Source organism: Pleurodeles waltl, chromosome 8 (genome assembly GCF_031143425.1).
Source record: "Pleurodeles waltl isolate 20211129_DDA chromosome 8, aPleWal1.hap1.20221129, whole genome shotgun sequence".
NCBI classification, from domain to species: Eukaryota; Metazoa; Chordata; class Amphibia; order Caudata; family Salamandridae; genus Pleurodeles; species Pleurodeles waltl.
The window spans coordinates 369,049,033-369,073,605 of record NC_090447.1 but is presented as its reverse complement, the minus strand read 5'-3'; the positions used below and the strand labels follow the sequence as shown (position 1 = coordinate 369,073,605).

The 24,573-nt window shown below is 47.2% G+C and overlaps 1 protein-coding gene across 1 annotated transcript in view; it reads left to right on the top strand.

Moving 5' to 3' along the window:
• MYO16 (myosin XVI) overlaps positions 1 to 24,573 on the top strand; it is a 2,485,855-nt gene that overhangs the window by 2,288,702 nt on the left and 172,580 nt on the right. The window contains exon 33 of the mRNA XM_069204246.1: positions 20,999 to 21,160. Coding sequence (XP_069060347.1) covers positions 20,999 to 21,160 — 162 coding nt within the window. The remainder of the gene's footprint in view (positions 1 to 20,998; positions 21,161 to 24,573) is intronic.

Genomic DNA, 24,573 nt, shown 5'->3' with positions numbered 1-24,573 from the left:
TCAAGATTTACAAACTTTTATTACTGTTAAATGTGCCTGCACTTGTACAATTTATTTTTTGTCAAGGTGTACTTAAATGTCATTAAAAAAAAGTACAATTATTACCTTGCAAAGTACGTTTGGCACATTTTTTTATGAAGCACATTGTTTGCTTATTTTATGTTACCGACAGAGTATATAGTAGCTAAGTAGTTTTCATGTTCAGTACTCCGCCAAAAGGCTCAGCATTCCTGATGAAAATGCAGCCAAAATAGCAGATAGAAACAATTTAATCTTGTTAACCGGTTCTGTGCCGCGGACGTAACTGTTACGTCCTAGAGCACAGTGCTGCTGTGCCGAGGACGTAACCATTACGTCCTCGGCACACAGCCCAGAGGGAGCGCTCTCGCTCCCTCTGTGTGCTTCCCCCCAGCCCCCCAAAGGCAGGGATGGAAGGGGAAGATGGAAGGGGAAGCCCTCAGCTTCCAGCGCGATCGGAAGATAAATGCTTTGGGGGGGATATTTATTTTAGGCCATTTCTGCCCCCCCTGGGGGCAGATCGGCCTATTGTTATTAGGCGATCTGCCCCCGGGGGGGGGGCAGAAACCTCTAGGCGCCAGGGCTAATTTTTTTGTGGTTTTTTTTTGTGGTTTTTTTGTTTTTTTTACTTTTTTTTTAGAGATGGGGAGCAACCCCTTAGGCAAGGGTTGCTCCCCTGGTGGGGCAAATTGTATTTAGACTATTTCTGCCCCCCTTGGTGGCAAATCGGCCGATTTTAGGTGAATCTGCCCCCAAGGGAGGCAGAAACCACTAGGCACTGGGATCTTTTTTTGGCGCCATCACGCATGGGGAGCGACCGCGTATGCAAGGGTCGCTCCCCAGGGGGGTGGGGGGCAAATTTATTTTATGCAATTTCTGCCCTCCCTGGAGCCGGCTGAGCTAGAGGCCAAAATCCACAGGTAGGCACTTTGCAAAAAACACCTCTGTTTTCTGTGAAAAAATGTGATGTGTCCATGTTGTGTTTTGGACCATTTCCTTTTGTGGGCGCTAGGCCTACCCACACAAGTGAGGTACCATTTTTATCGGGAGACTTGGGGGAATGCTGGGTGGAAGGAAATTTGTGGCTCCTCTCAGATTCCAGAACTTTCTGTCACCGAAATGTGAGGAAAATTTGTTTTTTTAGCCAAATTTTGAGGTTTGCAAAGGATTCTGGGTAACAGAACCTGGTCAGAGCCCCACAAGTCACCCCATCTTGGATTCCCCTAGGTCTCTAGTTCTCAAACATGCACAGGTTTGGTAGGTTTCCCTAGGTGCCGGCTGAGCTAGAGGCCAAAATCTACAGGTAGGCACTTTGCAAAAAACACCTCTGTTTTCTGTAAAAAAAATTGGGATGTGTCCACGTTGTGTTTTGGGCCATTTCCTTTCGTGGGCGCTAGGCCTACCCACACAAGTGAGGTACCATTTTTATCGGGAGACTTGGGGGAACACTGGGTGGAAGGAAATTTGTGGCTCCTCTCAGATTCCAGAACTTTCTGTCACCGAAATTTGAGGAAAATTTGTTTTTTTAGCCAAATTTTGAGGTTTGCAAAGGATTCTGGGTAACAGAAGCTGGTCAGAGCCCCACAAGTCACCCCATCTTGTATTCCCCTAGGTCTCTAGTTTTCAAAAATGTGCTGGTTTATTAGGTTTCCCTAGGTGCCGGCTGAGCTAGGGGCCAAAATCTACAGGTAGGCACTTTGCAAAAAACACCTCTGTTTTCTGTAAAAAAAATGGGATGTGTCCACGTTGTGTTTTGGGCCATTTCCTTTCGTGGGCACTAGGCCTACCCACACAAGTGAGGTACCATTTTTATCGGTAGGCTTGGGGAAACGCTGGGTGGAAAGAAATTTGTGGCTCCTCTCAGATTCCAGAACTTTCTGTCACCGAAATGTGAGGAAAATGTGTTTTTTTAGCCAAATTTTGAGGTTTGCAAAGGATTCTGGATAACAGAACCTGGTCAGAGCCCCACAAGTCACCCCATCTTTGATTTCCCCTAGGTCTCTAGTTTTCAAAAATGTGCTGGTTTGGTAGGTTTCCCTAGGTGCCAGCTGAGCTAGGGCCCAAAATCTACAGGTAAGCACTTTGCAAAAAAACACCTCTGTTTCTGTAAAAAAATGGGATGTGTCCACGTTGTGTTTTGGGGCATTTCCTGTCGCGGGCGCTAGGCCTACCCACACAAGTGAGGTAACATTTTTATCGGGAGACTTGGGGGAACATAGAATAGCAAAACAAGTGTTATTGCCCCTTGTCTTTCTCTACATTTTTTCCTTCCAAATATAAGAGAGTGTGTAAAAAAGAAGTCTATTTGAGAAATGCCCTGTAGTTCACATGCTAGTATGGGCACCCCGAAATTCAGAGATGTGTAAATAACCACTGCTCCTCAACACCTTATCGTGTGCCCATTTTGGAAATACAAAGGTTTTCTTGATAGCTATTTTTTACTCTTTATATTTCAGCAAATTAATTGCTGTATACCTGGTATAGAATGAAAACCCAAGGCAGGGTGCAGGTCATTTATTGGCTCTGGGTACCTAGAGTTCTTGATGAACCTACAAGCCCTAAATATCCCCGCAACCAGAAGAGTCCAGCAGACGTAACGGTATATTGCTTTAAAAAATCTGACATTGCAGGAAAAAGTTACAGAGTAAAACGTCGAGAAGAATTGCAGATTCTTTCACCTCAATTTCAATATTTATTTTTTTCAGTTGTTATTTTCTGTAGGAAACCTTTGTAGGATCTACACAAATTACCCCTTGCTAAGTTCAGAATTTTGTCTACTTTTCAGAAATGTTTCAGAAATGTTTCGGTTTCTGGGATCCAGCATCGGTTTCATGCCCATTTCTGTCACTGACTGGAAGGAGGCTGAAAGCACAAAAAATCGTAAAAATGGGGTATGTCCCAGTAAAATGGCAAAATTGTGTTGAAAAATTGGGTTTTCTGATTCAAGTCTGCCTGTTCCTGAAAGCTGGGAAGCTGGTGATCGTAGCACCGCAAACCCTTTGTTGATGCTATTTTTAGGGGAAAAACCACAAGCCTTCTTCTGCAGCCCCTTTTTCCAATTTTTTTAAAAAAAACGAAATTTTCACTGTATATTGGCTAATTTCTTGGCCTCCTTCTGGGGAACCCACAAAGTCTGGGTACCTCTAGAATCCCTAGGATGTTGGTAAAAAAGGACGCACATTTGGCGTGGGTAGCTTATGTGAACAAAAAGTTATGAGGGCCTAAGCGCAAACTGCCCCAAATAGCCAAAAAAAGGCTCGGCACAGGAGGTGGAAAAGGCCTGGCAGCTAAGGGGTTAATGCCTTTGAAGTGATCAGATAGTCATCTTTAAATCATCATCAAGTCATCAGGACAAATCTCAGTTTAAGAAGAAATCCTAAACTAATTTTCAAGTCATCCTCAGGCATCAGGAATATTCTTATCTTGTGAAGTAATCAAATGGTCATTTTCAAGTCATCCTGAAATCATCAGGCTCAAGTGTCTAAACTTTCCTGATGACTTCAAGAGCTTGATGATGTCTGATGACGTGAAAATGACTTCTGCAGTAGTTGGGTCATCATCCAATGATTCGGGGATGGCTTCTAAAGTAATCCTGTTTGACCAGGGTGCCCTGCATTTACAAGGCCTAACCTATTGCCTTAGCCAATGACCGCTTAGCTTGCATCGGAAGACCTTCTCTTCTAAACTAACACAAGCATTCTTTCATGATTTTGAATGTATCCTGGTCTCAAATAATGTTCTATGAATGCCACATTCATTTTTTGCATTTTCATGCCTGTTTTAAAGTACATGGGTACCCGAATACCCCAGATTGCCAATTACTTGCTAAACGTAAGAAATAATACGGAATTAAATTATATTATTTCATTAAGCCTAGCAGGGACGCAATGTAATTCTTACTTTTAATGGTAGAGACTTGCACTTTCCTCGTTTCGATCGATAAGATAATTAGAACATTTGAGTGCCACATTTGACTCTTACAACATAAGAAAAATGTTCCACCTCTTACATTCTTTCTCAAATGAAGGATAAGCAATGTGTCTGGCATTATGGTGCAATCCCCTGACAAGAGTTATGCTGTAATTTGTTTGCGATCGGGATTTTCTCCAAGGTTTGAAAGCCTGCGCCTTACATAGTCTCGTGATTTTGTTACGAGTTCCCAGCTACAGCCTCTTCTAAGAACTCTGTAAATAGCAGGTGAGGAGGAATGTCTTGAGTTGATGATTAAAAGCCATATATAGCATGTGCCTGCCACCAGAGGTTTCCAGTGTAACGGAAAATACAATATTAGAACACTTTAATTTGGTTATGATGACAAACATCCTGAATTATGAAAACGAAAAGACATGCAAGTGGAAAACAGTTTTATATGTTCTGCTTTGGCCTACCCACTCTTTTCAAATATATTTGAGTGCATTAAAAACGTCCTCTTTCTTATCGTGAACCTATCCAGTAATGGCGGACACTCAAGTGTACAGTTTACAAGTTGTATTATTAATGTACTTGCCATTTTTGCAGAAAATTCAATAAAGAAAACTTCTGAACAACTTAAGTGGGAAAAATTGAAAATTAAGCTATGCATACTATTAGCCTGTCTCCCCAATTTAAACATTGTGAATACATTTTGTGTGCCTGATACGTTTGCTTAAGTTCCTCATTTTTGATCTTAGCTTAGTGTTCTGGTTTTCATTTTCACTTTCATATGTGATGTTTTTTTAGGGATGTAAGAAGTAAAGTATAGCAATTCGCAACTTCACAAAGCTCATTTAAAAAAAAAAAGTCTGCTTCTGTGGCCCTGTAGTGAATAGGTATCCTGTTTGCAGAGAAGTACCCCTCGGGGCAGAAGGGCCCTGCTCCTTGCTCCCAGCCACCACTGTTATTAAAAGGTTCTGAGTCCAGGCACTCTGCAACTCACACTGATACCTTTCTGACCTTTCAAACCCCATCCCTTGTCATCCAAGCTGTCACCTCCTTTGATGCCAATAAAAAGGCTCTGCAGAGGGCTTCCCAAAACTGCTCCCTTCATGCTGTCTGTTCTCTTACACACGCACTACATACATGAGCAGGGATAATTGAATCAGGTTTCCAGTGACTCAGAAGAATTCCGACTGCAGATTGCCTCGTCCACCAGACATTTGGAGCAGATAATTCCTCCCTTGCAATAGGACTGGGAGGATGTAATTTTAGCTACAACTGCTCACGTTCTTGCCATTCATGTTGCTCTTGAGTACCGGCTGTAAAATCTTGCCACAAACAGTAAGTAATTACGCAAGATGGCTTAATGGATTAATTTGAGGAATTTTGCCGAAAAAGTGTGATACGAAATTCCCAAAATTCCACAGGCTATACAGTCACCATGTAAATTTCGCTCAGGCCATCTGAAAGCTCCTCATAGTCTTCAAACCTACATTTATTTCAGAGCGATATAATTCCTCAGGAATAAGATTGTTCCCATGTTGGCTGTGAACTGAAATCCAAGATGGCACGGAAACACTTTGGGGCTAAGTAGCATTCACTACCATTCCAACCTCACCAGTAAATCTCAGGCCACATCAAAGGGATTACATCACCTTAAGCAAAAACTATGACACAATATCAGACCGGTACCTTTGACATATAGGCCCTCATTACAACCCTGGTGGTCGGTCCTAAAGCGGCGGTAATAACGCAAACAGGCTGGCGGGGAAAGAAAATGGGATTTCAACTTTGGCGGAAACCGCCAACATAGACAGCCACTTTAACACTCCGACCGCCATGGCGGTAGAAACAAACAGCGCGGAGGCCACCGCCAAAAGACAGGCGGGAGACAAAGTACCGCCCACCCTATTACAAGAGGCCTATCCGCCACCTTTTCCGGGGCGGAACCAACGCTATCAAAAGCACGGCAGAAACAGCACACAGAAGGGAAAACACTCACCTCTCGACACCCAGCGAGGAACCAGGACGCCATGGAACCCAAACTCCACGTACTGCCCATGCTGGTTTACCTCCTCTTCTATGATAAGTACGAACGGCAGGGGCAGCGACCACGGTGAGTACTCCGCCTACAACACAGGGGAAGGTGGGAGGAAACAGAGTGACACACACACGCAACACCCCCACCCTCACCACCACACACAACAACAGACACACAAATACATTCAACATCATTACATATACACCCCTCCACCCCCTGGAAGAACGCAAGGACAAAAGGAAATGATTGTAACCATTGTAATCAAGAAAAATCCAGTATTCAAGAGTCGAAATTCAGTATATACAAATATGTACACCAACTACACAAGTCCGGATAGTGTATTAATCATTGTTGTTGGACCACTGGGCCCAAAATGCATGGGCGATGCCCACACATGATACCTGACTCGAAAAGGAGAGAACATTGCAGGGACATCAGATCGAAAATATACAGGCACCTTGGGGAGGGGAAGGGGGGGCACCTCAGCCTGATGAACGCACAATGCCACTGCTGCACGAGGGGGCTCCATGCCCATTGATGTATCCTGGCGGTGCAAAGCCACAGTCTCTCAAGTCTCTCCAGTGGGTGGTTTGCCCAGTGCTGCATCCTGGGGAGTGCAAAGCACAGTCTCTCAAGTCTCTCCAGTGAGTGGTTTGCCCACTGCTGCATCCTGGGGAGTACAAAGCCATAGTCTCTCAAGTCTCTCCAGTGGGTGGTTTGCCCACTGCTGCATCCTGGGGAGTGCAAAGTCACTGTCTCCTAAGTGGATTTCATTCTCCAATGGTTCTGGAGGGGGCCTGGTGCCCAGAGTGCTTCATCCTGCCAAGGACAGAGGTAGTGGATGTCATTCTCCACTGGTTCTGGAGGGGACCTGGTGCCCAGAGTGCTTCATCCTGCCAAGGACAGAGGTAGTGGATGTATCTCTCCACTGGTTCTGGAGGGGGCATGGTGCCCAGAGTGCTTCATCCTGCCAAGGACAGAGGTAGTGGATGTATCTCTCCACTGGTTTTGCAGGGGGCATGGTGCCCAGAGTGCTTCATCCTGCCAAGGACAGATGAAGTGGATGTCATTCTCCACTGGTTCTGGAGGGGGCCTGGTGCCCAGAGTGCTTCATCCTGCCAAGGACAGAGGTAGTGGATGTATCTCTCCACTGGTTCTGGAGGGGGCTTTGTGTCCAGAGTGCTCTACGTGCAGAGTGACCAGTACAATTCCCTCACCTGGGTGTGTGTGCCACGAGATTGGCGAGGTTCAGGTAGCATGATACGCCATGGAGGCAGCGACATGTCCCACACTGCTGCAGCTGCGCCTTCCACCTGCAGGTGCAAACAGTGATGGAAGAAATGTCTCATGAAGCTGCCCAGGGTCCAGGAACTCTCCTCCAGCCTCATACGACTGACCACTGGGGATGGCAGCCATGTGAGCGGTGGTGCCTGTGTCCGAGGATGCCGCGGGGCCGGTGGCGGTGCTTGCGGCGGTGCATGGGTCAGCACCTGCAGAGGGACACAGCAGGATGTTTCCTGCAGCCTCGGACAGCTGCCCACTGGGGAAGATGCTGGGAACTGTTGCTGAGGCTGTAGATGTGCCGGGGCGGTGCAGGTGACGGTGCAGGTGGCGGTTGTGGTGGCCGTTGTGGTGGCGGGGCAGCTAGCGGTGTTCGCCGCCGTACAGGTTGGCATGGTCGTGGACAGAAAGTGTGACACTGGTCCCTCAGTCGGTGCCACCATGCCCTCTCCAGACCTGCTCTTCAGCTTTAGGCCCTTCCCCAGCTTTGATGGTGCCTCAGTTGTCTTGCCACTATCCCCTTTGGTTTTTGCTGAGCCCTTGGTGGCTGGTACTTTAGGCTTCTCCCTCTGGGATATGGGCACCTTTTTCACCTTGGCAGGTGGCGGAATGTCCTTGCCCTCGCTACGTGGCACACTGGCAGCCCTGATGGGTGGCGCACTCGATGACCCTGCAGTTGCTGGCACCACTGTGCCTGGGGATTTGGTGGCTGAGGTGCTGGGCTGGGAGCTGGAAAGCCTGGCCCTAGAGGAAGGACGGGGGGAGGTGTAGGGACGAGGTCAATGTTAGCCAGGAAGAGTTTCTTAGACACACTGGGACGGGAAGATGGAGGGGGTTTGGGAGTGGAGGTAGAGGTAGTGGTTGTAGGAGGTGTACGTCTGCTGAATTTGGGTGAAGGTGCATGGGCCGGAGGCTGGTGTGAGGTGGATGGCTGTTGGGTGGGTGTGTGTCTGCGTTTGTGTACTTTGGGAGGAGGGCTCACAGACACACTGGGAGAGGATACTGGGGATCTGTGCATGGTAGTAGCGGTGGTGAGTGCACGTGAGCGGTGTGTGGTGATGGGCGTGCTGGTGATGGAGGCAGTGGCTGAGGATGTAGTGCATGCAGGTGTGAGTGGAGACGAGACTGGGAGGGAGGAGGAGGACATGGAGGAGGGGGACACAGTGGAGGCAGTGGATGTTGCTGTGTCTGCATGGGTATGGTGCTTGTGTGAGTGCCTGTGGGATGTGTGGTGCTTATGTTTGCCATGTCCACTCTTGTGTGTTTATGAGTGTGCATGCTGGTCTAATGGTGTGCTTGGAATAGGCTGAGTACAGGGGATTGGGTCTGGGTGGAGGAAGTTGGAGGGGGAGGCTGGACACAGGGACAATGGCTGCCATCAGTGCTGATGCCAGAGCCTGAAATGCTCTCTGTTGGGCTGCCTGACCAGAATGAATGCCCTCCAGGTATGCATTTGTTTGTTGCAAATGCCTCTCAACACCCTGGATGGCATTCACAATGGTAGACTGCCCAACAGTGAGGGATCTCAGGAGGTCAATAGCCTCCTCACAGAGGGCAGCAGGGCTGACTGGGGCAGGGCCTGTGGTGCCTGGGGCAAAGGAGATGCCCACCTTCCTGGGTGAGCGGGCACGGGACACACGCTGAGAGGCTGCTGGGAGGGCGGTGCTGGTAGGGGTGGTGGCGGCTGAACCTGTTGATGCGGTGGGCACAGAGGTGCCTGCCACCGCAAGGGAGCTCCAATCAGAGGAGGAGTCACTGTCACTGCTGTCTGCTCCTGTCCCCGCCATGGAGCTCCCCTCGCCCTTCATCCCACTGGTGGCTTCAGACTCCATTGTTTCACCCTCCAGGGCCAAGTGGGTTGCAGCTCCCTCCTGCTCCGGTGCCAATGCTCCTCTGCCTGATGATGCTATTGCACACAAGAACAGGGAGACCACAAAAAAGGGGGGGCAGACAGAAGAAAGACATGTTCAGTGCATGCAGCACCACTACCGTTGGCATACACAACACACATGGAGCAGCCCTTGCACTACGCCATGCACTAACAGTTCCTAGAAATTTCACCTGACCATGGGGTACGAGGCCTAACACCAATTGCTGCACACCTGAAAGTCAAGGGAGCCTGACTAGATGTAGATGGCTCTTACCACTCTTGGGGTTGGGGTGCCACATAGCCTGCCTCACAAGGGACCTTGCCTACAAACACCGCCCTGGCCTAGGGGAACCCACTGCCCACCTCCCCCACCCAGACACCTCGTAATGCGCGCAGAGTCAGCTGAATTAGAGTGTACTCACCCCCTTGTGGCTGCTGTGATGCCCTCAAGCGCCCATCCAACTCCGGATACGCCACCGCCAGGATCCAAAACATCAGGGGGAGTCATGGTGCAACGGGCACCCCTCCCACGTTGGGAGGCCATCCCCAGCTGGGCCTCCGCCATCTTCATGCTCCAGCGGCGCAGGTCCTCCCATCTTTTACGGCAGTGGGTGCTCCGTCTGTGGTAGACCCCCATGGTCCGGACGTCCTTGGCGATGGAACGCCAAATACCCTTCTTCTGGTGGGCGCTGACCTAGCGGAATGGTACAGGGGGAAATGGAAATTACTTACCCGTCCAGACCGTCATACTCATTGCCTCCCAGTTCCCACCCTTGCCGTTGCACATACACTCCCTATCCGCACATGCAGGCCTCAGCCCCCCCATGTATCTTCCATCCACACCACTCAAAACAGGCATTGCCCATGCAGCATGCTCACAGTGTACTCACCTGTTTGTCTGGAGGACCGTACAGTTGCGTTTACTGGGGTAGGACCCCATCCACTATTTTCTCCGACTCCTCCGAAGTGAAGGCAGTGGCCCTTTCCCCAGACACATGAGCCATTGTCGCTTCCAGACTGAGGTCACAGCAGCACTTGCAGTGTAGGTCCTCTCCTGTTGAAGGCCAGGTAACAAGTGAGTGAACAGACAGAAAATGGCAGTCATGTCCGCGGCGGTGCGTACCATCACCGCTGGCATACATCGTTATTGGCTCCTGGGACCCATAGGGCCAAATGTTAACCAATGCTGAATTGTGCTGCGGTCTTCGACCGCCCACCGCGACGGTGTAGAATCCCAGCGCAGTTACCTCATATCCCCTTGTCCCACCTGACAGGTCAGGCAGCCGCCATTTCAGAAGGCCACATGGAATGGATGTTAACTGCATCACACCTATCTAGGCCGGGAATATAGACAGCTACTGGCACATTGCGGATTAATTACGTTTCTTTAAATAAAACATTGTGATACCTCAGTGTTGGATGCCTCTCTGCTCGCTATTCTCCTCCATAGGGCACGTCCGCTGGGGCAGGTGATGAGATGGCGGCATCCGCCAGTGTACAGACCCCTGGTGGACCTGTCGACAATGGAAGAGAGACACATCCTGGTCACATACAGACTTGATCGTGCAACAATCCAGGAACTGTGTGCCCAGTTGGAGCCGGACCTGATGTCAGCTATCCGCCATCCCACAGGAATCCCCCCTCTAGTGCAAGTCCTGTCAGTACTCCATTTCCTGGCCAGTGGGTCTTTTCAAACAACAGTGGCCATGGCATCAGGGATGTCCCAGCCAATGTTCTCTAAAGTGTTGTCCAGAGTGTTATCTGCCCTGTTGAAACACATGCGCAGCTACATCGTTTTCCCTCAGGTGGAGGACTTGCCCACAGTGAAAGGTGACTTATATGCCCTGGGACATATCCCCAACATCATTGGTGCCATTGATGGGACACGTGGCGTTTGTCCCCCTCGCAGAAATTAATAGGTGAAGAGAAACCGGAAGAGCTACCATTCGATGAATGTGCAGATTGTGTGTTTGGCTGACCAGTACATCTCCCATGTGAGTGCCAAGTATCCTGGCTCTATGCATGATGCTTACATTTTTAGGAATAGCAACATCCCTTCTGTGATGGGCCAACTCCAGAGGCACCGTGTGTGGCTAATGGGTGAGGTCAAAGGTCCGACTACAGTTGACATATGTGTCTTGGTATGGGGTTGTCCCTAAGGATTAGTGTGTTTCTAACAGTTGTCCCTCGACATTTTCAGGTGACTCTTGTTACCCCAACCTGTCATGGCTACTGACCCCAGTGAGGAATCCCAGGATAAGGGCAGTGGAACGCTACAATGAGGCACATGGGCAAACTAGGAGGGTGATCGAGCGCACCTTCGGCCTCCTGAAGGCTAGATTCCGGTGCCTCCATCTGACAGGTGGATCCCTCTACTACTCACCGAAGAAGGTGTGCCAGATAATCTTGGCCTGCTGTATGCTGCACAACCTGGCTTTGCGACGCCAGGTGCCTTTTCTGCAGGAGGATGGGCCAGATGGTGGTCTTGTGGCAGCTGTGGAGCCTGTGGACAGTGAAGAAGAGGAGGGAGAAGAAGAGGATATTGACAACCGAAATAACATCATCAGGCAATACTTCCAGTGAGACATAGGGAAGAAGATGCCACTGCTTCCCACATCTCATTCTATTGTTGGAACTAGCATAAGTGTGTCATTTTCATTTAGCGTATGGACCCTGACTTGTCACTTTGACTTTCCATTTCACAGATTTGGGTCCCACTTTGTGCCCTCTGCTATGTTTACTTCTGGCCTACCGCTGTGTTACATTGGTATGTGAATAAGTAAATTGACATTGCTAGATTCCATAGTTATTTCAATTACACATTTGTGAAAGCACAGACTGACCCCAGATTGTTTTGTGATTGTAGTGTGTTTATTCCTGTGCAAATAAGTGGAGGGGGTTGTAAAATGGGCTGGGGGATGGTGGAGGAATGTCCATGGCAGAGTCCAGTCTTTTTGTTTCTCAGGTGCATTGTCCAAAGGGGCATAGGAAGTGGAGCAATGGCAGTTCAAGAATGGACAGGGTGACTTAGTGGGACAGAAGGGTGACATTCAGGGGCGTCTCATTTCCTGGCGGGGGTCTTGGCATTGTTCTCTGTCTTGTTCCTGGATCTCTGGGACTGTTTGTGGGGTGGTTCTCCATCTGCAGGGGGTGGGGTGCTGGTGTCCTGTTGTTCCTGTGGTGGTGCCTCCTGTCCACTTGCGCCGGCGGTGGGCTGTTCATCGTCCAGACTAGCGTCAGGGGCCCCTTGTTGTGCCACTGTGTCCCTCCTGTGTCCGCTCCCGGACTGACTTTCAGGGTCATAAATTCGGGCTTACCAGGGCTCTTATATTACCCTCTATTTGACCACTGGAATCATCGAACACCCACGGCAGTCCTACCCAGGACTGATTATCGTCTCCTTTTCACTTACTGAACTTACTGCTTTCTTCTGCCCCTGGCCGGACGGGCCCAGCCTTGATAAAGTCACTTGTGTGACAAAACACGTGTTGGCTGTTTCCTGTAAGACGACACAAACCTACACCTGTGAATAAAGACTCTACCAAAACACCAACCCGGAATCATCGCTTTACTCTTCGCTTTTGGATTCACATTACTTGGGCTATACTTTCGTCCCAGAAACATTGATGAACTCTTACCTCTCTGTGTGCCTTGGTCTACCTGCATTCCCTCCTGGTATTGGCAAGGTCCACCAGCACCCCTGCAATGGTGAACAGGGTAGTGTTAATGGACTTCAAGTCCTCCCTGATCCCAAGGTAGTGTTCCTACTGCAGCCGCTGGGTCTCCTGAAACTTGGCCAGTACCGTTGCCATCGTCTCCTGGGAATGATGGTAAGCTCCCATGATATTGGAGAGTGCCTCGGGGAGAGTGGGTTCCCGGGGCCTGTCCTCCCCCTGTCACACAGCCGTCCTCCCAGTTTCCCTGTTATCCTGTGCCTCTGTCCCCTGAACCGTGTGCCCACTACTACTGTCCCCAGGTCCCTGATTTTCTTGGGTTGGTGGGTTTGCCTGGGTTCCCTGTTGTGGTGGACACACTGCTGATTGATGTGTCCTGGGGACAGAGGGATGGGCCCGCTGGGTGGGTGCTGTGGTGGTGTTTCCTGAGGGGGGAGGCTCTGTGGTGGCTTGTGACAGTGTCAGGGGAACCGACTGTCCAGAGGTCCCAGATAGGCCGGGCTGGTCATCTTGATCCAGTTGTGCAGAGCTGCTGTCATCATTGTGGGCCTCTTCTGTGGGGGGTCTGGATATGTCTGGCACCTCATGTCCGGTGACGTTGGGTAGAGGTCCTGTTGGGGTGTAAATGCATAATTATTGTATGTGTGTCATTGTTTGCAATGGGTGGTTGACACTGTACTCCAGTGCTTGCATTATTGGCTTGGTCCTTGTGTGATTGGTGATTTTGGGGCATGAGTGAGTCTCTGTAGTGGACATGCTTGGGTGATGGGTGTCCATGCATTGGTGTTACATGCAGGGCTTGGTTTTTGGATGTGAAGATTGTGTTAGTGGGGTATCTGTGGGTTGTTGGGGTGATGGGTGTGAGGGTAAGGGTGGGAGTGTGTGATGGCATGCAGGTAGGGTGGGGGGGATATAGTAGTAAAGATTTGCCTCACCAGAGTCCAGTCCTCCTGCTACTCCTGCGAGTCCCTCGGGATGCAGTATAGCCAAGACTTGCTCCTCCCATGTTGTTAGTTGTGGGGGAGGAGGTGGAGGTCCACCGCCAGTCCTCTGTACAGCAATCTGGTGTCTGAAGACCACGGAACGCACCTTCCCCCATAGGTCGTTCCACCTCTTCCTGATGTCATCCCTAGTTCTTGGATGCTGTCCCATTGCGCTGACCCTGTCGACGATTCTGAGCCATAGCTCCATCTTCCTTGCAATGGATGTCTGCTGCACCTGTGATCCGAATAGCTGTGGCTCTACCTGGATGATTTCCTCCACCATGACCCTCAGCTCCTCCTCAGAGAACCTGAGGTGTCGTTGAGGTGCCATGATGTGGTGTGGGTGATGTGTGAGGTGGTGTGTTTTGTGATGTGTGAGGGGGTGTGTTGGTGTGTGTTGTTGGAGGTGCGTGGATGTTGTATAAGTGATGGTGTTGTGTGTCTGTGGATGCTATTGTTGTTTTTGGTAGTGTCTCTCTATGGCGTGCTCTCAAAATTCTGGTAGTAAGGGTTTGTGGGTGATGTGGGTGTGTGTTTTATATTGGATTGGGTGTGTGGGAGTGGTGTGTGTATGTGTATCAGGTGTGTGTATTTCGAATTGTCCAATGTGGTTGTGTTTTGTAAATGTGTGTATATTTTGAGCACGGCGGTGTGTACTGCCAATGGTTTACTGCGGTTGAAAGACCGCTGTGTTGATTTGTTGGTCGTGATTGTGTGGGTGTATCCCTGTTGACGTGACGGTGTCGGTTTTGTTATCGCCAGTTTATCACTGACCTTTGGTGTGGCAGACTTGTGTGGGTGTCTGTATTGTGGCAGATCCCGTGCTGTGAGTCGTAATACCTGTAGTGGAATTCTGTGGCCGCAGCGGTATGTTGGCGGTCTTCTGCACGGCGGTAAGTGGTATTTACCGCCAGGGATGTAATGAGGGCCATAGTGTCTCTTGGAATGTACCTTGAATCATTAGATCTATTCAGTAACACATTTTCAGGAAAACGTTTTAGTTCCTCTTTCATACTATTGTGTATGTTTTCTTTGATGAATAGACAGAAGATGTCTTTCACAAATACTGATAAGAAGCATGATGTGGAACTGGACCCTCACCCCAGAGGTGGATTAGGGATTTCCTACAGATATTCTTCTCTTTAGTCAACTGCTTCTGATCTAGGCGCATAAAAGCAATGCCTCTAAAGTCATAAACCCTAAAGGGATAACTTAAATGTTTTTACAGGTTTAAGCACTTCAGGCCAAACTACATTAAATACATCACTAATGAAACCTGAGATTCATATTAGACTCGCCTCTGCCCACAGCACATGTGAAAACCCCATGTGCTCCTCAAGAACATTGGGAATACAAAGTAGATGGATTTTCTAACTCAGACAGCCTTGTTGTGTTCCTTTTAAAATATGGAGAATGTGTGCTATACTTTTCTTTCCTTTTCTACTGATATCTGGCTTGAGCATATATTGCAATAGAGTGTGTAGATGTCAAGGACGAAGGGTGCTGTTTCTGTGAGTGAGCTGAAATTCTAATAGAGGACCTAGTAGGTGTACACTTTCAATTGACATGTCACTGGTGTGCAATATGTCCTTATAGCATTCATTTTATATTATGTTTTCAGCATATCTCATAGGCAGTCACACCTTTAGCATGACACATAGGCATGAAAGTATGATATATAAGTCATGCAAGTAGGTTTAGTTAGAGAATGTATTCCTCCAACTAAGTATTGAATTTATAATATTTATGAGTAAACAATTGTAATTGTATACGTATAGTTGTTGAATTGTGCCATGTTGAATTGGCATTCCTTGCATTGATAAAGCACAGCATGTGCAAATAAACATTATTATTGGAGATCATCAATATTTGAGATATCACTTACATACATGTATTTGTCTGATAACATAGATCATTATGAGTAGGACTAGGATTTTTTTTATTTATGCTGGAGTAATCAGAGTAATTTGAATAATTACACATTACCCCTGTGATGCACAACTAAAGAAATTATGCAAATATGCCGGCTTGAATAATTAAGAGTATTCTGGGGCAAAAAAGCACAGGAAGAACGAACACTGGGCAAGATTGATGAAGGTTTTGCGTCTGGTTTGCACTACATGTATAACAAAGGCCTGAGGCAAAAATTCTTTTCAGGATTTACAAAACCACTAGCAACTGGTATTTGGGTTGGTTTGTAAGAAAAAGAAACTGAAACCAGGGACAATCGCTGATTTGTGGTACTTTGCATCAATGGGGTGTTCCAGGGGTTTTCCGGTGTTAGGGGTAGGCAGTGGTTTTGATCAGGCACTGCTGGCCAATATGAAGTTGCATTTGTTGTGGTACTGTCATCAGTTATTTCTTTGGTTTTTCCCACTTGGCTCTGTCTGTGTACAGGGTTTTCCCGTATCATGCAATTTTTATTTTGCAGATATTCTGTTTTTTCTTTTTTTTTCTTTTTTCATGCATAGTATGATGTCTGCGGTATATGAAACCATTTCTGTGTAGCCGACCTTCCCTGATTGTTTGCATACTCCACTGTTTGCAAATTCTATTTTTAGCTTTTGCTTGCACAGCGCTTTTGTTGTGGTGAACTTTTTTGCCTTTAAAAAAAGAAAACAGAGAAAGGGCTCACAGCCCGCCTACAGACTTACAACCCACCCACATCCTTCTCATTACTTACCATTCGTTGGCTTCTCTGGTCACTCTGCTTTTCTTGGCTCTCATTGGTCAGCAGGAATCCTCAAATTATCAGGGTGTACTTCTTCTCTACTCCTTCTGGCTGTTCTCTGGAGCTTAGATGAAGTACTCCTTCCGGTTGTCGAGCAGTGGCTGGCTGGCAGTGTCCTTCCACATGCCACGGGCTTCTGAGGTACTTCATTTTTACTTTCATTTTAATGAGAGACTGTGTGATTTGAGTTGCCTGGCACATGGTGGCTCAGACAGCAATGACAGTCACACAGTAATGTTTATTAATTACAGCTTTATGTTACCGGCTCCCTCAGGCACTTACCATTGACACTGCCATACTGGGAGCTGAGCCTGGTTACCGGTACTGGTTGCAGCCACGCTGACAACAGCAAAAGTCAGCTACAGCCGGGCTTCCGGCCAGCTTTGAGGGTCACTCCAACAATTCAATCGATCGCTCCACCCCGCTGTAGTGAATCCTAGTTTGTTTTAACGAGATAACAGGAGTTAGCTTAGCGGTAGGCTTGTAAACTCATGCCCCCGTTACCCAGTGACTTTTAACCTACTTAGCTTGCTCTGTCTTAGTCCATTTAATTATTTATTTCCTTTAAGATGGCGGCCTTGTTTATAGTTAGGCCACTTGTTATGGGTTCTATTATCAGTGTCACTGCGCCAAGGCGTCAAGATCAAGCACGAAAGACAAACATACAGTAGGTATTCACACTTAGGGATTTTCCCTCTCTATACTTTCGAGGGATTGTTGATATTAATTGCCGTCCCAAGCATGCCTGTTATCTATTGTTATGAATAACACTTATGTCAGGGGACCTTGTAGATCTGTATAAATACAACACACTTTAGATAGATAATCAGAGGGATACCGACCAGAGGGCATCACCACCATCGCTGATACCAATGCTCCAGTCATCTTGACACTGACCCAGTCTTCGTGTCCCTGCGGAGTCTGAGATAGAGACCTCATTCCAAGGTAACGAGGGTTGGGGGCTCCTCTCATGGACACGACTTTGGCAGATTAGGTTTAACGAACCCAGCTCTACTTTAGGTAGGAGGTTAGACCTATTTTCCTTAGGGTACTAGGGCTTATTCCATCTTTTACATATACATATATTTCTTTCATATATTGCACAATGGTGGGGGTCTTTATAACAATGACTCTCTTCTTCACAATATTGTTGCTTGGTATATTCATTATCCTAATCATTGCAGTTCATGCAACTTATCACAAATTGCAGTTATGTTGAATAAAAACTATTATAACTTCACTGCATCTGTGTTATTGCCTTTGTTTGTATGAGACATAATAAATCGATGAGAAAAGGGTAATCTCCGTTTAACCACGACAACCCTGAGATATCGTACTTGGAGTCCATGCGTAAGCGACTGCTACAAATCACCTTTTACTATTGTGTTTCTGGTGAGGTACTGCTAGTAAGCCGGTAAGGTTTGGACAACAGTTACAACTAGTTGTAGGAAGAGACTTAGGGCCTAATGCAGACTTTGGCGGGCGGCCGAGGCCGCCCGCCAAAGTCCCGCCGACAAATGACCGCACCGCGGTCAAAAGACCGCGGTGGACATTCTCACATTTCCGCTGGGCCGGCGGGCGCTCTCCAAAAGAGCGCCCGCCGGCCCAGCGGAAATGCCCCTGCAACGAGGATGCCGGCTCCGAATTGAGCCGTCGGAGTTGCAGGGGTGCGACGGGTGCAGTGGCACCCGTCGCGATTTTCACTGTCTGCTCAGCAGACAGTGAAAATCATGGTGGGGCCCTGTTAGGGGGCCCCTGCACTGCCCATCCCTGTGGCATGGGCAGTGCAGGGGCCCCACGACACCCGTTACCGCCAGCCTATTCCTGGCGGTGAAAACCGCCAGGAACAGGCTGGCGGTAAGGGGGTCGGAATCCCCATGGCGGCGCTGCTTGCAGCGCCGCCATGGAGGATTCCCTGGGCCTGGGGAAAACCGGCGGGAAACCGCTGGTTCCCCTTTTCTGACCGCGGCGGTCAGAATGGCCCAGGAAGCACCGCCAGCCTGTTGGCGGTGCTTCCTCTGCCCTCTGCCCTGGCGGTGTTACACCGCCAGGGTTAGAATGAGGGCCTTAGTCACCTACAAACGAAAGTACTGTCATCCTGAGACCAGCAGTCTTGCTCAGAGCAAGAGTCCAAACTACGACACCGCCACCCCACTGTAGTGCGAGCAGGCTGGCAAGGTTGGAAGGACAGGAGCTGCATGCACATGACTTAGAGAAGAGTAGCCAACATTGCTCTTACATTGAAATTCCCCCCCGGTGACACGACAACACAGCGGGCAGCTGCAAGGAGGCAGAAGTGGGACCTGTGCCCCTGTAGAATTACCATTTTCTTTAATGTTTGTTTAGCATGTTTCTTCTTTTTAGAATAGTTACACTTTTTTTCTTAATGCCTATTATACATTCTTCTCTAAATAAAATTGCAAAGGAAATTTGATGGGTGGTAAAGAATTTGATATTTACCACAACTTCTACGATCTCCTCTACGCCCTAAAGAAAGCTCACCCAAGCAGTACTGGTTTCTTTTCAAGAAGTAAACAATGAGACAGCACACTCTTAGCTGGAGCAGAGTGATCAGTTTAAGTTATGCACCACGTGTGTAGGCCCGAGGGGTGTGTCTCTACTTGGATACTGTGTAGCAGTACTCGCAGAGAGCTGCAAATAGATCTAGTCAGCCCCCTTTTGCATCTGCCTGCAGCTTACTGGAAGCAGCGCACACCGCGCTGACAGCCACTGTAACTCAGTTGATCAATGTGCATATATAGTAGCACTCCGCTTGACTGAGCCTGGAGGCTCTATCACCAATTTTCCAAGATAAACTATGAAATTTACAGTGGTAAATCTTGAAATGTTGTTAAGCACTTAACACTTGACATGATTGTATTTCTTGGCACACAATTGTGATGGAAAACACAAAACTACATACTGTATTTCACATTGAAAATTGTTGTTGGTGAAACACAGGGCTTACCTCACATGGTGTAGCTTTACTGCTATATTTACTACATCTTTACAGTTCACAAAGCACATCTCGCAGGGCCATGTGCACAAGTGCGTAATGGGACCTGTATGTTGTCAAACACAGCTCCTAGTTGCCTGTCTTGTCCATGGCCCCGTGTAAGTTAATATACATCATATTAGCTACGCACGTTCGGTGACTAGGCTGGGCTTCCTGTGATGTCGTCACAGCTCCACACAACACATCACAATATTGAGACTGCCTGCGTAAACATCACCAAAGAGAATAGCTTGCCCATAGGCAAAACCTACTAGCATTGCCAAAGCTTGTTGTGGCCTGTAATTGATGACGATTTTGAGGATCACTTAAAATGACCGAGCAAAAGCTCAAAATGTTTATTTAATGTTGTAAATATCGTATAAGAAGAGCAATTTACTATGCCTAGTTTCTGGGAAAACTTTGCAAACAAGCATTAAATACATTAAATTAACAAAAAGGGCATTTACGCAAACTATTAATTTGAATTAATGAAGAGACCGCTTCCCTTGTTGATAAAATTCATGCATATTCATGAACCATCTTGTGAATTAAACATTCACAAATCAGGGTAAAAATATTACAATTACAAGCAGATTTTCATTACTTTTCTCACTCTTTTTTCATTCACATTTTGTGAAACGCGTCTAGCTACATGAAAACGTAAAATATATTGCGTAGTGTTGTCAAATGTGCCGACTCGTTATTTCTGTTTATACAGATTGGAAAATCTACCTCGTCAAGTGTTATTTTCTCTGGTCGTTCTGTAGTTGTAATGTTTAATCAGTCTGATAGCACTGTGGGTAAACAACAACTACTTTGATTATCATTGTGCCTTCAAACGGTTAATTTGAGATCATCGATGCAGCCGGGTACCCTGCTGCTTTACTGCTACACTTTTCATACATGAACAAATTACATTACATGCAGCGATGATGGAGTGGTAGCATACGGTCTGCTTTGCACAATGCCCACTGTCGAACAGCGTATGCTCGGACGTATCTGACCGTCAGGAGCTTTACTCTGTGAACAGAAGCCCATGGCTCGCTCACCTCACAGTTTAAATTGTGCTATTAAATGGAAAATACACACTGGACAACTTAAAGGTCGCCTAATGCCCCCATAATTGGTAGCAGTTTCATTAATGTATCGGACCAAGGTTTGGAGTAAATTGCACCATTTTGTGCAGACTACGTGGTAATTTTCACAATGCAAAAGAGCCTGTGTCCATTGTAATTCCTGGATTTCTACAGCCAGATTCCCAGGGTCAGCAAATGTAGCCACATTAGCAAGATTGATGATTAGCTGGTGTTAGGGCTTAGGCAAACAACAGGAGCAAGCACTGTCTGCTGTGCTTGCTCTGCTTTAGAGCATTTTGCACAATTAATATTTACTTGCCACTTGAGTGCCTGCTGTATTGCTCTTGGTAAAATGACGTGATGCACTAAAAAGAAAAAGAAAAAATAGCTGACCCTGTTTTTTTCTCCCAATAGCAGTTATTGAAAATAACATGAACCTGGCTTGTGGGCAAGAACGTAACGTGTCAGAAAGCAGATTGGAAAACCAGGATAAAAATGCTAATCACCCGAGGACGCTGACGCCTGGTTCTATTCTCAATTCTGTATCTGCTGAAAATGGAAATTCGTTTTCTAACGGTAAGCAGTTCTGAACATGAAGCTATTAAGAACGCGGTATTTCTAATCAGATATTTGGAATTTGATTTTAGAGTCCTGTGATTATAGAATATTTTTGGATGCATATTATCTGCCTTCTTTGGACATAGCCTCGCTTTGCATGCTTGGATATTTAGATCATTCGCAAAAACAGTACACAATCACAAGAGAACAGCGCACAGGAAGATAGCAGGGGATGCTCCCAGATCCACGAGCAACTTTCAGCTCGGCCCAATCGCTATGTGAATTTGCTTAGCTAAATTCAACGCTAGTGCGCCAAAAGTGTCACTTCCGGGCGAAAATTACAAATTAAGATCTACACTGTGATTTTTACTAACTGTGCAACGTTAGCCGATATTTCACTGTTGTAATTAACCTTAAGGTCGAGGTGCCATCATGTGTGGTCCTAGGTGTAGTGCCGAGCGGTGTGCATTGTGAATGTGACAGACACAAAAAGTTGAAACTTTGTGCCTATTCATATGTTTACTTAATTTTAGTGCAAAAAAGTAAAGTGTTAGAATTGGAATTGTAAAATGTGCAAGCACCCCCATAATAATTGATACTTAAGGATACCTCATGAAATAGTATAGATCACGTTGAGAAGAAAAAAGACTTAAATATGATTGTTCATTTGCACCTTTACTTTAACCATACATTGGCAGATTATTATTGAATACATGCAGAGAAAGCCATGGTTTGCTGAGATTTAGGTGCATCCTACTCAGAATGTTTGTTATTTAAAAAAAATCAGTTGCTGTATAAAAATTGATGGAGTTACGCTACAATTCATAAAGCTTGTACTTTCTTTGAGATTGGCCCATTTTTGAGGAGTTTGGGTTCCACCCTTATATTGAGATAAGCAGATGTTCTTGTATAGAAGGCCTTTTAACGAGGATAGGACAAGGAAAATGTATGGAACATGGACTTGGAAACTATAAAAGAAAATCTGAGGCTTTTCCTAAGTGCTGAGTTACTATATTCATCCACAACTCCTTGTTTTGTGCAAAAACTGGGCTGTATTACTCATCTGCTCTGGAATAAGGAATGAGGGCACAGGGACATGTAACATGTGGCCACTGACCTGTGCAGACCTATGCAGATTTGTGGACAGAAGGTCAAATCCAAGATTAAACAATTGTCTACATGGGGCGTGGCCACAGCAGCCAAAATGGTGAACATCAGCTGAGAAAGCTCCTGAGGTCCCTTCTCTATCAGAGCACATTCTGCCTGGCAGCAACTACAGTCCACCCCCCGGGTTGTGGGGGCAAATGGTGACCACTGACGACAGGCATCAGTAGAGCAGGGACTGCTGAGTTGTGCAGTAGCCCCCTAGGGGATCTTATTGCTGCAGCCATTGTCAAGAGGGTGCCCCATGCTGGGGCCATGCGTGTTGCAGCATGGTGATTGCTGTCATGGTGGCCCGAGCTGGTGAGGTGCTGTGGGCTGCGAGTTTGAGCCCAAGAGCGAGTATGAATACCAGACGGTGGCACAAGAGGCTGCCCCCAACAAAACCTCTGCAACACTGGTGATGGGGCTGATGAGGCCACCCAAGTTGTGGTGAGGCACCATAGACTGCCTTGGGTGCTGGGACCCAGAGCTCAGCCCAGCCATGTAAGAGGATTTCCTACCAGTGATTTCGGGTTGGGGGTTCCCCTTGACCCCCCTGTACCCTCCCATCATGCTTTAGCCCCCCTCCTCCATTTCATCAACTTGCTGGGGCCTGCTGTGCCCAGGGGATACATTGGACCAAGGGCTGCCTCAGACCCCTGAAACTGCCCTGAACTCTGCACCCCCTGTCTTCCTCCTTCTGAGCCATGGACATGGGTAGCTGTGGGCTGGAAATAGAGGCTCCACCTGTCCGGAGCTTTGCACTTGCCAGAATCACCATTGCTGCGCCTGGACATCACCTGCTTGGTACCTTCTGGGGTCCCGCTCAAGTGGTCGGGGCTCATGGTGGTGGCGCTGCTGAAACATTCTGACTTTGGGCTGGTGGAAAATTTTGGTGTTCCCATTGGGTCCCACACAGCTGTTTCTACCCTGCATTAAGTAGTTGCTGCTGTCCTGGCTGCTCATGCTGCCCCTAGGGGTAAGCGGGCCTCTGGTGGTGGAGTGCAGTCCGCTTCTTCTTCAGTCATAGATGTCCTGGTGGAGATGGGTCAGATTAGGCCACCCCCTCCTTTGCCCCGCTTGGACCCAGCCCAAATAAAGATCAACCTCTGACAGAGGTTTTTTACCAGTTCCACAACTGCTCTAAAATCATGGGTTTAAAGTCCCTGTACTTATACTCCAAAATGTCTTTGTTCAAGGGGTGACGTCAAAGGAACACAACCTCTTTCAACTCTGCCCAGGCTCCAGACATCAGTAAGGAGTAAATCAGCCCATTGTGCGAGGGCAGGACACAGCCTGTTGACATGTAAGGTGTGTACAACCCTTCTTTTCCCCAGCCCATGATGACTATCAGCATGCAGATGAATGCAGAAGCCTCTTCTGTCAGTCCCAGACCCTCCTGTTTTGTGGCTGTCTGGAAAGTATGCACAAAGTGTAGCTGCCACTCTGTCCTAGACGTGAATTGGAATCAAGCTACAAAACATTAGAGTTATAAGCACAGAGAAATGCCCACTTTCTAAAAGTCTATATAATATAATTAATTGAGCTGATTTTTCTGGCTTTAAAATAGAATCCTTTACCATTTGGGCCATTGTAGTTTTGTATTATGATTTACCCAGGTCCCTTGGGTTACTATTGGGTTACTCTTTGTGTATTGTAACACTTTCCAAAAGTGACATTTTTAAAATAGTAATGTAAAATCCAACTGCACCAATAAGCAGGATTTTTCACTACCATTCCAAACATACCAAACATGCCCACACTACTCTTTTCACATCAGAAGTTACCACTTAAACATAAATAAGGGAATTCCCAAAGCTATCTGATGAGCGAAGCAGCCCTCACACTAGTGCAAAACGAAATAGGCTGTTTGTCACTACTACGACATGTACCACGTAAGATAATAAGTTCTACCTTTTACATATATAGCACTCTGCCCACAGGGCTATCTAGGGACTACCTTAGGGGTGGCATAGGTGTAGTGAAAAGGGAGTTTAGGCCTTGGCAAATATTTGAATTGCCAAGTAAATGGGGCGGTAAACTGCACATGCAGGCACTGCAGTGGCAGGCCTGAGACAAGATTGAAAGGCTACGTCTGAGGGTGACACAATCAGCACTGCAGGCCCACTAGTAGCATTTAATTTTCAGGATCTGGGTTTATAGTATATCACTTTACAAGGGACTTACAGGTAAATTAAATATGCCAAACAGATGTGAGACAAACATACCATGTTTTAGGGGAGAGAGCAAATGCACTTTAGCACTGATTAGCAGTGGTAAAGTGTAGA